The 18,346-nt window shown below is 43.5% G+C and overlaps 1 protein-coding gene across 1 annotated transcript in view; it reads left to right on the top strand.

Annotated features, from left to right (window-relative positions):
• Positions 1 to 18,024, top strand: part of CTC1 (CST telomere replication complex component 1) — a 48,008-nt gene extending 29,984 nt beyond the window's left edge. The window contains exons 14-23 of the mRNA XM_055002665.1: positions 3,305 to 3,433; positions 4,556 to 4,620; positions 5,981 to 6,090; positions 7,063 to 7,228; positions 13,566 to 13,646; positions 13,742 to 13,901; positions 14,917 to 14,981; positions 16,520 to 16,685; positions 16,784 to 16,901; positions 17,421 to 18,024. Of these exons, the coding sequence (XP_054858640.1) occupies positions 3,305 to 3,433; positions 4,556 to 4,620; positions 5,981 to 6,090; positions 7,063 to 7,228; positions 13,566 to 13,646; positions 13,742 to 13,901; positions 14,917 to 14,981; positions 16,520 to 16,685; positions 16,784 to 16,901; positions 17,421 to 17,524 (1,164 nt within the window). The 3' untranslated portion in view covers positions 17,525 to 18,024. The remainder of the gene's footprint in view (positions 1 to 3,304; positions 3,434 to 4,555; positions 4,621 to 5,980; positions 6,091 to 7,062; positions 7,229 to 13,565; positions 13,647 to 13,741; positions 13,902 to 14,916; positions 14,982 to 16,519; positions 16,686 to 16,783; positions 16,902 to 17,420) is intronic.
• Positions 18,025 to 18,346: the final 322 nt, after the last annotated feature.

Raw genomic sequence — 18,346 nt, 5'->3', positions numbered from 1 at the left:
AAATACCTGTTTGGCATTGCTAGGCTGCCTTGGTTTTCTTATCAAGATACTTGCCCTTTCTATCTTCCTACTTTTAATCAAACCCAGAGACTTTCAACAAATGCCTGGCTTCAGTCTGTTCCTTTATGCTGCAACTCTACTCATCTGATATTGCACATCTAATGAAGCTTGGTTTGCTAAATTATTTTAACTGTGGTTAGTAAATTTCATCCTCTTCCCCTTTTCTTTCTGAACCTTTCTCCTAACTTGTATTAACATAAGTAGATACCTTTTTTCCCCGGTTGCTTTCTTACAGGTATTATTTTGGGCTGTGGGTTTTCTTTATCTTCTGTAACATCCAGTATCAATTTATTTTCTCTCAGTTTTGAATTTCATGTACTCCGTATTTATCCTTCATTTAACTTGCATTCTGCTGCTTTTTATCAGCTGGTTCTTTTTCATTTTCTTGCTTTAATATTGAAAGTGTGTGTGTTTCTTTCCCTTTTTCCCTTCTCTTATTCTTGATGATTTTAATGTTCTTACTAGTTTGTTTTTACTCTATCAGCTAACTTAGTATCATGTCACTAACCATATCTTTTAGTATATAGTCTTTTCTTCTTGGTGCGTTCCTTAGTTTAGACCTTGTTTTAATTTTCTTCCTTCTGCTTGTTCTCTTTCCTGCCCATTGAAAGAATAATTTATTCACCTTCACTCTCTTACTCAATCAGTTATCAGTGGTCTTTGCACATTGTGTCTTTTCCACTCTCAACTTAGACCTTTCCCCACATGGGTTATCTGCACGGGTTTGTTGCTGTAGGGAACAGCCTCCCCCTCTTCCCCACAGCATCCCCACAGATCGTGGTACATTTGTTCACCTCCAAGGTTTTTCCTGGTTTTACTATAACCTTTACTTTGATCTTTTGTGCTGTGATGTTTTGGGCAGGAATTTTGGCTTTTTCTAGTCCTAACTAGAGATGGGCATGAACAGGAAAAAAAACCTGAACACGATGTTTGTTGTTCGTTGCCATCCATGAACAGTGATTCACGAACATCAACAAACATGACCTGTTCACGAACATGTTCGTGGTTGGATGTTCGTTGGGGCCAGAATGGCCCCCTTGGGACTTAGAGAGCCCATATTCACAGGGTGTGTTCAGAAGGCTCTCCTCCAGCCATCATCCAAGTTTGGTCAAGAAACCTGAGCTGAGCAGGCAGCTGGACAGGTAATAATAATAAAGAATAGCTTGGTCCCAGAGCCTGGCAGCAGCCCTGGAACCTGAAGGAGTAAAGCCGCACCCCACCACACACAGAAAAAAGTCAAGCTCCAATTCACTCTCCGTCTCACTCTCAAATGCCAGCAACAGCTCTCTCCCACTCTCTGTCTGCCAAAACTGAAAGCCAGAGCTGGGAGCACAGTGCCTTTTATAACCAGAGGTCCCATAGAGAAACACAGGCGGTCTGTGTTTGGCAGTCAGAACTGTCTAACAGGGTTTGGAGGGATGAGATTGGTATTCCCATGGCTACAGAAGACCCCCCCTCCCCCCACTCTGCTCCCATGTAACAAAATAGGAGCTCCATGCTTGGAAGGAAGACCTGCCTATGAAGGTAAGTTGAGCTTAGATTGGGGTTTCTGGGTCAACAGAAGGAGTTCAGACAGTCCCTGCCTACGTTGGCAAGGGAATTGATTGAAGGTGCCAGACTGTCTGGCTTTACGAACAGCTGACAAATACCACGAACAGGGCTTGGATGTGTTCGTGGGGAATGGAGCCTCACAAACAGCTTGCTCACAAACAGCAAATTGAGCTGTTCGTGGATTTTTTTTTTATTGTATTGCTGTTCGTGCCCATCTCTAGTCCTAACCACATCAGCCATTTTACCTGCCCCAGTCCCCATGGCAGCCATTCCCTACCCACCACAGGGGGGCTCTTCTGTTCAAAGAAATATTAGAAATATTCTGTTCAAAGAAATATGGGGCACATTCTAACAATGTGTCTAAATTCCCAGCTTTTATTTTAAAAGAAGAATAAGTGTCTAGTTCCTTTTGATGCAGAGATATGCCTTTCTCTTTATCTCAACAAAAACAAGAGGGAAACCTCATAACCTCATAAACAAGCCAGGAATCAACAAGGTTGAGCGGCCAAGAAAATATAAAAATAATTATTTATTGCACAGTGCAAAATCAATTAAAAACCATGGAACAAAGTTAAAAAACTTAGAGATCAAGTAACATCAGTTACTCAGAGTCACAAAATTGTTGGCACATATAAAAGAACCAAGTCTCAGAACTGATTGCAGATATACAGAGACCAAATGCGTTTCGGCTCACTGGGCCTTCCTCAGTGGTCTAATTTGTTATTATACACACACAAAAATTATGACTGATAAATATAAAACATTGCTAGTTCAGCCAGGTAGTATAAATATGGAACATTTATAGCTTCTAATATAAGTCACTGGTCATTAATATCTACTTGGGGAGCCACACTCCACAGAAGTGGTACTCAACTAGTATGCTGTCCTGAACCAGAATTACATTCCAAGGGTGTCTTCCTGTGCTAGTCAATGTGCAAAGTGAAGGAAGGCCCTGTGGGCTGAAACACGTTTGGTCTCTATATATATACATGCAGTCAATTTTGTGACTTGGTTCTTTTATATGTTCCAACAATTTTGTGACTCTGTGTAACTGATGTTACTAGGTCTCTCGGTTTTTAACTTTGTTCCATGGTTTTTAATCACTTTTGCACTGTGGAATAAATAATTATATTTCTTGTATATTTTATATTTTCTTGGCTGCTCAACCTTGTTGGTTCCTTTCTCTTTATCTCTCCACATTGAAAGGGGTTAGAGACTTATTGTTTTAAAAATGAAAGCTGGGAATTCAGAGAACCTGATTCACATATTGTTATAATTTGTGGTAGGGTTTGAGCTCACTAGAGTCACGACTCTCAGCTCATTTCATCAGATGATAATCAATTTCCTATTGGGAAAAAAACCCTGAAAAGGCCTTGTGGTGCTGGAAGACTGGGACGGGGAAAATGCAGGAAAACCTGTGAGATGGTAGCTGTATCAGCAACTGCAGCCGTAGTGGGGAAATCACATGAGCGTCTCCCAGTGTAGAAAACATCTTAAATTCTCTTGAGTGCACCATTGCTTCATTCTGTGATGTCAGAGATTAGCACCCTAACTACTTTCGTTTCTCTCTGAATTACCTTCTGCTTTTCTTACCCTTCTGCTTTTCTTACTTCTCTTTTTTGGTTCCTAGTATATATTATTTGTTGTTAACATTACTGTTAAACATGACCAGTCTCTACCATCGGTTTTGCAGGAGCTAGATGTTTTTGACAAATTGTGCCTCCCAATGGGATCAGGAAACCTCTCAATGATGAAGAGCCAGTCCTTATTTCTACCTGTCCCAGATGCTGGCTACCTGCACTATGTGAGCTGGATTTCCCAGGTAGGCTGCGCTTTGAAGTTCTGTGTTTGTCCACGTTCATGACACTTCCTCCAGCAGCAGAGCTGTTCAGTGTGCATGGTGAGCTAAGGATGGATAATTCAGAGACTTCTGGTGGTTAATTAGGTCCCCTGACCTGGGAGCCTCTGTTGATTAGGGTTGTCATCATTCTGGATAGGAAGGGCTATTGCCAGCAGGAAGACAGAACATTTTTGATCTTCGCATAATCCGGAGAGGTGGTCTTGCAGATGTATGGGACCTGTGAAGTCTGGTTGCATGTAACAATGGTTTACATCAGGAAACGTCTGGATGTCTCTCAGCATCTCATCAGCTGCTTATTTTAACTCAGTTACCAGAGCATCAGTTCCCTTTTGTCAGCTTCCAGACTCAATCAGCTTGACTGTACAGATCCTTCTAAAACTATTCAAAAATAAGGTCAAGCATCCAGCAATCCATGCTTTCTTCACGTCATAACATCCTATAGGACCAAATGCAGTTTGAGGTGTTCTGAAGGGAACTAGTTTCTTGTTGCATAAATCTGTTTGGATATGCCTTCTTTCTGAGCAGAAGTCTCTCATTATTATGAGGTGTTCAGATGTTTATGAGTACTAGTAGTTAGATAGTTCCCAAATAATGCAAAACAGTAGTCCAATACTCTGTTTTTATTTATTTACTTGTTTGTAGTTTGCCTTTCTCACCAAGACTCACAGAGGATTACAGGATAAACACCCCCTCTACACATGCACACACACAAACCCGACAACAGTGTAGACAGGACAGCATAAAACAACCAATGAACAATGCAATAAGACTAGGATTACAGAATTATGGAACAATGTGAGCAGGAAACTATTCTGATGGAAAACGGCAGAGTCATGGTTGCAAATTCATTTTATTGTGAGACCAATATTGAAGTGCTTTAGACTTCTCATGGTGGGACCTCTCAGGATAAGAAAGCTGCATGAACACCAGTACATCATGAATTGGGGGTGAGCAGTAACTTCCAGCACAGTAAGGCCACAGAATCTGAGAGGCTTGAAAAAGCATTAATGTAAGCTTTCTGGCAGGGCTCACGTTGGAGTTTTGTTTTTAAAGAAAAACTGTGTTTTCTTCTGTCATTTTCAGCTGGTTTCAGAGGCCTCAGAGATGGAAGAGAAATTATTTTCCATTACAGAGATACTCAGTCCTAGGTATGCGGACTTTTATTTTTAGTTATTGAGAAGATTGTAAAAGCATCTGTGGAAGGCATTTGAAGATGGCTCCTAAGGAAGAACGCAGCTCAGTTCCTCAGTTGCTGCAATAGCAAACTTAATACTGGACACAGAATTTTGAGCATCTCTGTTCAGTTTGAAAAAAAGTCTGGCTTTTAATGGCAGTGTCTCTCTGGCTATGCATTTGAGAGAAGGAGACACTGTATCTTGTAAGCAAGTAAGCTGCATAGAAGGGAAGAATGCACAGGGACTTCTTGTTTACCCAAGTGGCCTGAGGCATTGTTGAATGTTACTGAGATCCCACCTGCAAGCGTGGATAGAATTCTACCTGTGATGTAGATACACTTTTTTAAAAGATCAGAGGGAATTGGGTAAAGATAATCAAGAGTGCCTAATTTTGCTTATAAGGCAGATATTCCTCAGAAGGACTATAAGAGAAGTATTCAACTGGAGAAGCACACCTGTTCCTACATAAAATGAACAGTGTGGTTCAGTGGTTAGAGTGCTGGACTAGGATCTGGGAGGCCTAGGCTTGAATCCCCACTTGGCCATGGAAGCTCATTGGCAGACCTTGGGCCATTGCCAGTCACTCTCTCAGTTTAACCTTCTTCACAGGGTTGTAGTGAGGATAAAATGGAGAAGAAGAGAATTATGTAAACTACCTTGTGTCCCTATTGGAGAGAAAGGTGGGGAATAAATAAACATAATGGAATTGGACTGTTAAGTTCCAGTGAATTCAGTTGGACTTACTCCCAAATCTGTGCACGCATTTAACAGCCTTAGTCCTTAAAAAAAAAAAGTGAGCATGAAGCCACTAGAGTCTCACGTCATGCTTCTTTACGAGAGGCTCTTGCATCAGATTTTAGCATAGCCATGTTAATGTCTGCCCAGGCTATGTTTTGAGATGCTGTATGCACCTACTGCTTCCCATGTGATCTCTGGGAGTATGGGGCATCTTTGCAGGAAATGTCTGTATAGGTACCGCTGCCTGTATAACCTGGTGGCTCAGAAAAAAGGCCACTGTAACCGTGCTAATCAAAGGGGCTGTGTAGACACCTCTCTCATGGAGAAGAGATCCTGATTCATACAAGGGACACCTCTGTGAGAGGAGATCCTATGAACACTGCCAGATGTGTGAACCAGCCTGTCACATCTTAAGGGTATTGGGAAAACCCTTCACACTCTATGTTAAACACAGGCAGCAGTCTAGTATGTAACTGAGTAATTGTATTAATTGAAACTCATTCTGGAGCAAAATTTAATCATTAAGTAAAGACATTTCTAGGCTGATCAATCAGTGATTCTCAGGACATGCTGAACCTCATTCTCTCCTCATCAGTTTCACACGATCCCTGGTCTCTTTCTCTGGAGTAATAGCGGAGAGGACTTTATGTGAATCTCTAACTGGAAAGAAGCCTGTTGCAGCTTGCTCTGCCAAGCAGCTGAAGGGTGAGAGCCTAGCAGAGAGTGGGAGGAGTATGGGGCATTATTTCTAGCTCAGTGTGTGTCTGTTGAAGGTTGTCTGTGTGTGTATCTGTGTGTCAGTGGCTGGATTTCAGACTTGGATGTTTCTATACTTGTGCTTGTCAAGGCTGTTGATGCCTTTTGCTCTAGGACATGAGTATGTATCTCTAGCAATCAGACAGCCTACCTTGGTGGGAGTGAATGATTCTGCAACATACCTGGGGCTTCTGTAAGTTGACCCACATAATCAAGAGTAAACTGCCCTTGTTCAGAGCTATGATGCAGTATCACGTGTGCAGTTCTGGTTGCCGTATCTCAAAAAGAATGTTACAGGACTAGTAAAAGTATAGAAGAGGGCAATCAAGATGATCAAGGGGTTGGAGCATCTTTTCTATGAGGAAAGGCTGAAGAGTCTGGGATTTTTTGGTTTAGAAAAGAGATGACTGATGGGCAGACATGATAGAGATTTAGACAATGATGCATGAGGTAGAGAAAGTGGATAGAGGGAGCTTTTTCTCCCTCTCCCATAATACTAGAACTCAAAAGCACCCAATGAAATTGTTGGGAAGATTCAGGACAGACCAAAGGAAATACTTCTCTATTCAATGAATTCACTGCCAGGGAAGGTAATGATGGCCCCAAGCATAAAGCTTTAAAGGGGCATTAGACAGATTTAAGAAGGAGAGGCCCATCAATAGCCACTAGCCATGATGACAGAAGGGAGCCTCCATAACCAGAGGCAGCAAACCTCTGAATACCGCTGCAGGGAGGCAGCAGGAGGAGAGGGCTTTGGACTCTGTGCCGTGTTTATTGGCTCTGTGGGGCCACTGGGTGGCTGCTGTGTAAAACAGGATGCTGGATGCACCACTGGTGTGGTCCAGCAGGTCTCTTCATGTGTTCTAAGAGCATGAGGGCCTGCCAAATTTAAAGTGTGTTTCTGATTATCTGTATTCCTAGGAAATCGCTTGCCCTGGGATTACAGTGTGAAGCTGAGCATATTGCCTGCCTGTGGTTCCTCCGCTGGGCTAGATGTGTATGTTGAAGCCACTTTCCTGCCATATCTTTCGGGTATGCTCCCTGGAGCCAAGATCCTCTTCCACAACATGCAGCGCAAAATTTCCAGGTTTGTCTCAATCCAGAAGGCAGTCACACTAAGTTGTATCCTACTAGGGGCTCTCGGGAAGATGGCAGAGGAGTAAGACGTGCCACAGGAGGCTCCTCGTTTTATCTTTATTTTATTGCAATTTTAACTAGTAGCAGCTTCTTATCTATAATTTACAGCTGCAGACTTTGTATTTTAACCTTGACCTCCCTAGCGGAGAGTATTTTAAGAAACTAATTAAAGTAAGGAGTCTTCAGCATGGCAGCTAAGAAGCGAAGACGCCGACCATCCCCGGAACATTCTGCCTCCAAGGCTGGTAAGCAAATGAGAGTGGACAATTTTATAGAGGAAAAAGAAGAAGAAAATATTTTAATTAAGGATTTAAGCCAGCTACTGTCTTCAAACAAATATGCCTCCTTGCAACATAACACCTCTGCTCAGGAAAGTGATTTAGAGCAACAGAGCTCACCCGTGGCGTCTAAGGAGCAGCTGAATACAATTGAGCATCTGAAGAGGGCAAGTAAGGGAAACATTCTTTCTAAACAAACTGCCCTCATTGCTGATACTCTGATAAGCCTGTATACTAAGATAGATGAGATTAACCTTAAGGTAAACAAACTGAAAGAAGCAGTTGAACTTTTCTCCGGGAAGCTGCAAAACTTACAGGCGCAAAGAGAGAGTTCCCATTCCACCTCTACGAAGTTAACTTATGCGAGCCCTACAAACAACACAGATATTAAGGAACTAGAGGACTCCCAACCTCTCTTTTCCCATGGTATGAGTAGCCGAATTCTGCAAAACAATCAGTTGGCTTTTTGCATAGGACATCTAAGAATTAATTATGGTCGTTGGGGCAATAAGAGAGCTGTTGAAAGCTCACTTAACCAGATACTGCAAAGGGATTGCTTAAAGGTGAACTTGAGTCAATGCTTCTGGCTTCCAAGTAATCAATTTTAGAAGAGGGTGATTGAAACACTGAAACAGAAAGAAACCTACTTTCGGCTTTTGGATAGCCGTAAACATCTCGAAAGGTTTCAAATTTATGTCACAAGGGTGTTCAAAGATAACAGGCTGCATTCAATGTGCAAAAAAAGAACGAACACCCACTCAACTAATAGCAATGGTTTACCAATCACAGGAAATATTGTACCAGCACATCCTGGACATTTAGCCAGTCGCTCTCAGCTTCAAACACCTATAAAATCTGCTACTAAGTTGTCACCCCTAAAGACTATAAAACAGGCTTCCCCGCATAACACAGGGGGGAGATCGAAGCCTCTCTGTAGAAGCGATACTAACAAGATTACGCAAGAACGGTGCGGCAATGCCCTCTTAATGTGCTCCCCTCAGCCTAGTACCTCCTCCTGTTTTCAGGAGGAAAAGGATCAATCTAAACTTAGCCTGAATAAGTCCACAGAATTGCAAACAGCCGGTTCCCTTCATGAATCCTCCAGTGTTATGGCAGTAGAAGAGTCTCCAGAGTGTCTAGTTGTGCTACCAACCCTGGCAGCAAATCCTAACAAGAAACACGCATCTCGTTTGACTGTGCCAATCAGTTTGGAAAAAACTTGTCAAAGTAAGAACAAGTTAGCTGAAACATCAGAATTACCACTGGTTGATTACGAGCTAGACTCCTTACTTTTACATTCTGTATACTCTAATAAAAACCCATCGTCTCTAATGGATTCAAAATCCCTAGCGGATGAACTATCTAATGCAGCCGAGCAAGTTTCAGTTTTACAACCTGCACCAAATAGACAATTAAGGGTGGAAACCCTCCCCGCAAGGAGTTCGTACATGCAGAAAAATGGATGTGTGTTGGAGGAGCAGATCTCAGAGGAAATCGAGATCATCTCTTCGACTGCTAAGGAAGTCATTTCAAGAAATACCACTTCAGAGGGATCCCAGGATATTGGACATAATTGACTAGTCAGTTCTAATGTTATTAGACTCCTGTCATGGAATGTAAACAGTTGGAAAAGCAAGAGTAGTGACCCTCACATCCTGAGAGTGTTAGGTCATTTCCATATAATAACTGTACAGGAGACATGGGTCCTCGATCAAATTAGTTTACCAAATTATCCGGCCTCACTTGCCTTGTTTCTAGGGACCTGAAATTGACTAAGAGCGAAATAATCATGGTTTCACCCTTGTTGTTAGCTGTTTGTATATGGACTAACCACTTAGTAGAGCCTCTCCTGATTCTCACAGCGTATATTCCACCAGTAGAAGGTGATTCTAAAGCCCAGTCACTCTGGGAAGATTTTACTGACCAAGTGGGACATTCACTTACCAAATACCCTAATGCGTTGGTTATATTGTCAGGAGACTTTAACGCACGAATAGGAGGTAATGATGAGGCCTTGCTTTCAAAGGTGCTGGGCTCATCTGATTTAGTTCTTCCATCTCCCTGGTTTTCCAGATGTTCTAGAGATCACAAAATTAACTCAGCCGGCAAGTATCTGGCCTCACTGGCAGTCACGTTAAATCTGGTGCTTTTGAATGGTACTGTCAACCCTAAGCGATCAGGTTGTTTCACCTGTATTACCTCTAATGGTCTAAGCGTAGTTGACCATTTATTGGCATCCCCAAGCTTACATTCCTTAACCACCAATGTGGAAGTAGGTGAATATCTCAGGGGAGATCACCTCCCTTTGATTCTTGAATTCACACCTCAACAGATGGATATGTCCACCTATATCACTATGGCCCCCCCAAGATCGGACCCTATTCAAGAGATCTATCAAATGGTCCCACGAGATCGAGTCCCAGATAGCTGAATTGCTTAATCAAGGAAAGCCTGATATATGCTGGGCACAACACTGCCATTCAGATGAAACGCAAGGAGGGTTGGAATATTATAGAACGTTGATGAGGAGTTTGTCATCTTTCTTCTCTGTAGATAAGAGGGTTTTCAAGCAAGAAAATGTTTCACCTAATTTAAGGGGTAATAATTGGTACGATGAGGAATGTAGAAAGTTGAAGAGATTAATTAGAACACAGTTTAGAGTCGCTAAAATCACAGGTCTTCAGAAGGAAGTTGTAAAGATCAGACTTAAACAAGAATACAGGAAGACCATTAAAAGGAAGAAAGAGTTGGCAGCCTTGAAAGACTGGGAATCCCTTCATCTAGCGACAGTAAAAAATGATCATAAGCTTTTCTGGAAGCTAGTCAAAAATTCATCTACTTACTCACATAAAAACTCAGATATTACCACACACCAGTGGATTTCTCATTTTAGTGCCCTTTTTTCAGAGTACAAAAGAACCTATACAGACCACTATCACAGTACCTTGCTTTTCAAATGAGAACATTGGAACTTGGCCAATGGTCTCTCCAAGCCAAATAACTAATATAATAAAACGTCTGAAACGGGGCAAAGCACCCGGACCAGATTTTATCCCTCCTGAATTGTTCCTGAATTGTTCCTGATTGGTGGGGGGCTTGTTTAGCTCCCATCTTTTCATCAATAAATAGTTCAGGTTCCATGCCGTCTGACTGGAAGCGTTCAATTATAATCCCAATTTATAAGAAAGGTAATAGGTCCAACCCTCATAACTATCATCCTATAAGTCTACTTTCTATTCCAGGGAAAATCTTTGCGGCACAACTTCTTGATAGGTTAACGGATTGGATGGATCAAGAAGCAGTACTCTACCCTGAACAAACAGGCTTCCGTACAGGGGCCTCGACTATGGATCATTGTTTGGTTTTACACCATCTAGCAAGCAAATATTTGGCACCCCCCGCGGTAAACTCTATGCGGCCTTCATGGATTTGAAGATCGCATTTGATTCTATTAATCGTTGTAGATTGTGGCGTAAATTGTCAGAATCTACAATAGATAAAAGACTTTTATATTTAATCATGAACTTATATACTGACACTTCCGCCCAAATTAGGTACAACTGGCAGGGTCAATTAACTCCCGTTTTCAAACCAATAAAGGTGTGAAACAAGGTTGTTTGCTGGCTCCATCCTTATTTAATCTATTCATTAATGATATGATTCCATTTGTGAAATCGCATACCAGACACCCCCCTTATCTAGCAAATACTCCAATTTCGATTCTTTTATACGCAGACGATGCTCTCCTTATCTCCAAAACAGAATTAGGTTTAAAATCACTAATTAACACATTTATCACATATTGTAATAATGAGGAACTTAAAGTTAATTATGCTAAATCAAAAGTCCTGAGATTCTCCAGGTCCTTCCATAACGGCCCCAAATCGATAAGAGTACTGGGAGGGGCTTTGGAGAGAGTCCCCTCCTTTAGTTATCTTGGTATCACTTTTAACTACAATCTGTCATGGAAACCACATATTCAGGCTGCTCTGAAGGCCACAAACATTTCATCAATGGCAATTAAAAAATTCTTTTACTCCAAAGGAGCAAAACATATACCAGCAGCCATTAGGATTTTTAATGCTAAGGTTATCCCACAGATACTTTATGGGTGTGGAGTGTGGATTGAAGGTGTATCCGACAACCTTGACACCCCTCTACACACATTTTTGAGGGAGATAGCGGCAGTCCCGAGATGCGTAGCAGGTACTGCACTTAGGGTGGAATTCGCCCAACCCTCAATTGAGAAGAGAGCATGGATTACAGCCTTTAAGTTGTTCTTGAACAAGGAAATTTACAAGGACAATTCAGGGAAAGTAGGTTTTGCACATTTGATCTCGCAGGATACCTGTAAGAGTAGCCAAACTAATTTAATTAACCAGAAACTAAAAATTCTGGATATTGATACAACATCTTTACAGACAAATGAGGCCCTCAGAGTTATAAAGTTAAAACTAAAGGATCTCGATTACAGCAGTACTCTCCAGGGAGCCAGACGTACATGTCCGGGCTTATCCCTGGGACTTTCACCCCCAGAGGCTATTCCATCTTACTGCTATTCTTTAAAGATTCCAGCTTCCAAAAGACAGAGATCTCTCAGTGTCACCTGTCTTTTGGTGCTACACCTCTGAAGATGCCAGCCACAGCTACTGGCGAAACGTCAGGAACTACAATGCCAAGACCACGGCAATACAGCCCGGAAAACCCACAACAACCATCGTTCTCCGGCCGTGAAAGCCTTCGACAATACAATAAACATATTATTATTAAATATATTATTATGTATCCTACTACTTTGCTCAGCCAAAACCTGAAGTCGTCCTCTGATGGAACTGGCTCTTCCCCTGGTAGAAAAACCACTTCCGTTGTAGACTGGAGGGAGACTTCAGACTTTGCAGCGTGGAACAGCTGGGAACAAGCTGGTAGATGTCAGCACAAATGAGGGATTGGGCGGTGCACAGAAGTCATCGTCTTTGCTCAACATGGCCTTTCTCCCTTGTAGTCTCCAAGGGTGACCTGTTCTGTACAGCCTTCATAAGATCTGTTTTGTGCTTGTGATCCCACTGCAGCCTTGCATTGTGTTGGGTGGACCTGTGGGGGCCTGTTACTGTCTGTGATGGTACCACTTGTTGGAAGGGAGCTTGTAACAATAGGCAGTCACTGCATCTCTTAGCTGTATGCTTGTGATCTGCAGGGGACTTTACATCATGGCTGCTGGCTCTGATACCTAAAATGGGGGCTCCATTATTCAGATGCAATACATCCCCATCAGCCATCATTTTAGACTTGCTTCTCGGGTCTGGCAATCTCTCATCTATGAACTTCACACTTGTTGGGAGAGAGTGCTGTGCTTGGTAGAGTTTGGGGTTTTTTTCCAGTGAGGCAGTTCCTAGGGTTCCTTGATTTTAATGTAAGGAATACCTGCTCTTTAAATCATTATTTTCTGTAACAATATATTCAGCTCTTCATTATAATATTTTTATTTACATATAGCTTATTATGCATATTTTACAGTCTGATCAAAGAAATGCCTGCAGTGGTACCCAGCCACCAGCAATGCAGTTATCAGCGGATTTTCTTTTTAATTTGTTCATTAGATCCAGTGTGGTATCGCGATTAGAGTGTTGGACTAGTATCTGGGAGATCTGGGTTCAAATCTCTGCTCTGCCATGGAAGCTTGATCTTGGGCCAATCACACACTCTGTCTAACCCACTTCACAGGGTGCTTGTTGTGAGGATAAAATGGAGGAGAAGAGCATGCTATAAGCTGTTTTAGGTCTCCACTGAGAAGAAAGTCAGAGTAGAAATGAAGAAAAGAAAGAAATACAAGCTTGCAAGATGAACTGTTGCAAACTAGATCAAGTCAGGATGCAGCCATTGCAGTGTTCACTGAGCAGCTTTGGGACCTTGTGATGCATTGCAGTGTTAGGCTGGGGAGATTTGTTGCCCTCCCCTGGGGGTGTAGTGGGAGGGCCATCTTTCTAAACCAACATCTGCCTTTTATTACAGGCTCAAAAATGTATATTGCACCTACATGGCCTCCAGCTGCCTAAGGGTTCTGAGTCCCCCACCTCCTGACTCTTCTTCCAGGTACGTCCTGCACCCCAGAGGTGTCCCTTTGCCCCATCTCATCCTCTTGCATTAGATTCTGCCAGTTCATTCATGTCATCCTTTTTCCTTTCCAGACCTTTTGATGGCACTTCTAACCTCTCAGCAGTGTACCTGTCTCATATACTGCTTCAGCCTCACAGTCTGTGCCAGGTGCAGGTCACCTGCCACTTGACCTGTGTCCTGACTTTGTCCCTGCGCTGGTCCTGCTCTCTCTGCGACAGCATCCTCAAAGAGGTACCCAGCAAGCTCTTTGACATATTTAAAGATAGGAGTTGGAGGTTGATCTCCTAGAGATCTGGTCTGCCCCAGGCTTTAACCAATGCCTAGGTCAAAAAGCATTCCCATAAAGTCTAACAAAGGTCACTTTCTAGCAAATATCAAAGTGAAGCCATTTGAGAATGGCTGTCCTACTGATTTAGTGACAAGTGAGCATGTGGCAGTGCACCACAAGGAGTAGGGAAAAACTAGACTGTGAAGTATGCACATACCTTGCCGAGAGACTGAGTAGGAGATGAAGAAACCCTGAGCAAGTGGTTGGTTGTCTCTTTTTAACCTGTTTGCAGTCCCCTAGGATGAACCACAGGGTCTCTTTTAGTATAATCCAGAAACGAGAGCAGCACCAGTCTGTGTCTGAAACAAGGGGAAAAGGCTTTGGTTCCCTCCCCACAAAAAGTATCCAGCATTTTTGAAGCTTGCTGCTCTTTTTCAATGCCGTTTTCCTTTTGCAGGCTTTAATCTAGAGGTTTCTCAGGAAGAAAGCCAAGATAGATATTTTTTACCTCTGCCTCTCTAAATAAATAAATGGGAAGATGCCCCTGAAAAAAAAGCAGATATCTTAAAATGCTTTGAGCAACTTTCTGAAAACAAAACTAATCTTCTGTACCACCTTGGGGTGCTTTTATCTTTTTAAAATTTCTGCCCTAAAAGGTTTGCTGGAGCCCCCAGACCTCAAGATTTTCTTGCTTCATGGTTGCCAGATTGTAATCAAGAGGCACTCCCATCTGTGACCCAAAGTTTATGAAAAATGGTGGCGCCATTCTCCTCTGTCTGGGCCGTAACACGTTGCTCAAGTGATTGAGTGTTCCTCACTAACACACAAATTCGCTTCCTGTCTGTACAAGGAAGCATTCGTTCACCTATATATGGCAGTGGTACAGCGAAGGCATGGGTGGTCTCACCCCAGTGAGAATTTGGCTACAGTTTGCTGCTATCCTGCTTTGTTGTGCTGTGTTTTTTATTTTCTCTCCAGGGAACATGCATCCAACTTAACCCACCTTGTCTGTCACATACTGGAGTGATTAAAGCTAGTGCCAGGTAAGAGCTATGGATGAGAAGGAATTTGCCTCTCCCAAATGACTTCTGAGGCGATAAACTTTTTTTGAAAATGCAGTATTACAGTTGGAATGCAACACCTGCTTGGCATCTGCAAAACAGAAGTCACAAATTGGATAGATCTCAGTATGAAAACTGAGGAGCCTTTCTGCAAGCAGGGTGGCATAGGTGGACGTGTGTGGTGTTTGCCAGTATGGTGTCAGTAAGGTAACAACAAAATTTTAATATGCCTAGCATAGTGCAGAAGAGGAGCAGCTAGCACAATTGCTGTAGTCTCCCTCTAAGGAAGAATTATAGGATTGGAAGGTGTCAGGGCTCGCCGTCGCTGCCAGCTGGTCCGGCCCTGACGTCAGAGGGGTGCCAGGGATGCTGCAGGACCCTGCTCTGTGGAAGGAGGGGCGGTAAACATCACCCAGATTCCCTCTCAGTCCACTCGCTGGCCTGCTCAACCTGGCCTGCTCACCCCCTGCGCCCTCCATCCTCCCCTCCTCCCAGAACTCTCCTCCAAGCCTCCACTCTCGCACTGCTCCGCTCCACTCCATGCCATCACTCCTTAGTCACACCCACGCCCGAGCTCTTCCCAGCCAACCTTTATAGGGCCTTCTCTCACCGCCCCGCCCCCTTGCAGGCCCCGCCTGCCAGGTCACACCCCTCCTTGGCCTCCCAGCATTGGCCTGGGCTGTCTCAAGCTGCTGCAGCTGGGGTAGCTGGCTGGGCTGCCTGGGTCAGCAACAGCTGTGTCGTGTTGGCTGGCTGCCAGGCCTCTCTGGCTGAGCTGATTGCTGAAGGCAGTCCCAGCTGTGGCCCCTTGGCTGGCTGCCCAGCTCTTCCCACAGAGTGCCTTCAGCAGCTCCACCTGGAGGGGCTTGGCTCTTAGCATCTCCTGAGCCAGGTTACTGTCTTCAAGCTGAGGTGGAGGCTGGGGCGTGGCTCTGAGCTGCTGGGGCTGCTGCTGGGTCCCTATTCTCCCTGCCTCTGCCTTCTCCCTCTGTTCTGCTCAGCCCCCTATCCTCCCCCTGGAGGGTTGGACTAGCTGGCCTCCCCCTGCTCCCTCTAGCCCTCAGGGGCTTTGGTCCTTCGCCTCTTTCCCCTGGGGTGGGCAGTCTGTGGCCCTGGCTGGGGTGGCAGGGCAGCCACCTCCCGGCTGCCTCCCATTGCTTTCTCCCAGCGAGGCCGGGGGCTGTATCTCAGACCCCGGACAGAAGGTACCTCTAGGATCATCTAGTCCAACTCCAAGAGAGAAAGGGCAGGATGATGTGAGAACAAGAAATGAAAGTTGACCAGAAAACAATCCCCTGAATAAGCCAGTAGAGCAGTTAAACATGATTGTCACATTTTAATTTAACAAATTGCAAGGAAATTCCTAATTTCCAAATGTGAAACTTTTGACTGCTTCTGTTTGTTTTCTTGGCGCAAAAATAGAATGAGCCAGCTGAGTATGAACTAGATCATTCTTCTGGATAAGACTAGTTTTATGATCTTACTTCTCTTTCCGATTATTTTTTAAATGTTACCTGCAGGATTCTAGTTGAAGATGGGACAGGTGAAGCTGTTGTGCTGTGCAGGAACCACCAGGTGCGTGACGTGCTGTGTCTGAGTCCCAAGGACTGGGATGTTGTGCAGAAGCACGTTTGGAGGAAGGGCTGTGTCAGCATTCAGCATAATGATGGCAGCATCGGGCCCAGGGTGAGTGGCTTATTCTCTCGAGGCCAAATGGCTGACCCCAATCCAAACTGGGATAGTTCATTTCTTTACGATTGCCGTTACTCGGTTGCTTTTCACAGTGCATGGAACCGCCTGATGATTTGCTGACATTATACTTGAGAAGCTTGTGCAGAAGCCCCATTGTTTGTCGGTCCCTCGTGTTGGCTGCCAGACTGGATAGAAAGCCCCCAGAGGCAGGTACGTGAAGGCATGCCCCCCACCCCCCACCCCCACCAGCTTGCCTAGATGAACCACCATTTCAGCACTGGTGGGGCATCTAAACGAAAACTAGATTTGTATGTAATTTATACTGCTTGAAAAAGTTATGCAATAACTTAATAAAAATGAAAACTGAACAAATAAAGCAACCCAGGACACTATTTTAGCTAAACTTGAAATGGACATAATTCTTCCTGTAGCCTGTCTTGAGGAAGTCCACAGATTGTGGTTGGACTATTATTCTGCTATCCAGTTATGAATTCTAATTCCACCACATTGCCTATAATTACTGTTAACTAATGCTAGGCGAATTGGTCATTATAACCCAAACTGTTAATAAAAGGAAAGCAGGTTTTTTTAAATTTCTTTTTTTCCTAGATCACATATTTGTGTCCTCCTGCAGTCCTAAACCAACTCTCTCTTCCCTTTAGCCATCTTACGAATTTTGTGGATATCCAGCTTTTTCCTATTCTTAACGGAATGGTGTGTTTTTCTTAGGTCCAAGGCAGATTAGGAGGTTTTTCTCTCATGAAACAGAGTTCTTAAGCCAGATGAGGAATCAGCTGAACTTGATTTGTCTGAGCATCCAGACGGCCACCTGAGCAGTGGGAGAAGAGGAAAAAAAGCACTTTACTTTGCATCAGGGAACCAGCATCTCATCTCTTGACCTGCTTCCAAGTAGGAAAAAGGAAATTTCCATTGCTTCTGTGCATCTTAATAGAAAAATTCACAGTGGGAAACTCAATTGCTGTGGACTTTGTATTGAGAGCAGAGTGCCATGGAGTCCAAAGAGAGGACCCGTCCACTTAGTTCCCGTAAAGATGGTTGTGTTTGGGTTGTACCACACAGGAATGCAGGTGGAGACTTACATGATCATGTTCTTCCAAGCAACCAACCTCCAATCACATTGAAGATTAATACGGTGGGGAGAAGGCAAGGCTGACACACTTCTTTCTGACATCTTTTTCCAAGTTTCAGTAGAGAAGTTCCTGCCTGCAGGTTAAAGTGGTACAATCCAGGAAGAATAAAGCCTCTCTTTTGTACTCAGGTATGTGACTGATGCATTTAGAGAACAAATAAACTCATTCCACCACCTATCTGTCTCTAATAATTCCTTTTTCATGTTAAAATGTTTACTGCTCTTTTTAAAAACAAGAACAAACTCCAGTAGGTCTGGCTTCCCAATAAAAGAAAATTAAAGTAGCAGAAGCCCACTGCGTCTTAAACACAGAAGTGATGTCCACTCTGTCTTCAAGTCATAGGAAAAAAATGAAGCTTGGGACTGAAAGTGACACCTTGTTGGAAGAACTTGGTATTAGTGTGAGAGATGGTGTGCATTTTCAGGGTATGTAATTCTGTATTTAAAGGGTAAATACCCATTTCGTCCTCTCCTCACTTGCATGGTGACTAGGAAAAGGGGTCGT

This window comes from Eublepharis macularius, chromosome 18, assembly GCF_028583425.1.
Source record: "Eublepharis macularius isolate TG4126 chromosome 18, MPM_Emac_v1.0, whole genome shotgun sequence".
NCBI classification, from domain to species: Eukaryota; Metazoa; Chordata; class Lepidosauria; order Squamata; family Eublepharidae; genus Eublepharis; species Eublepharis macularius.
Note: the sequence above shows the minus strand (reverse complement) of the source record. Positions and strands in the feature narration are given on the sequence as shown.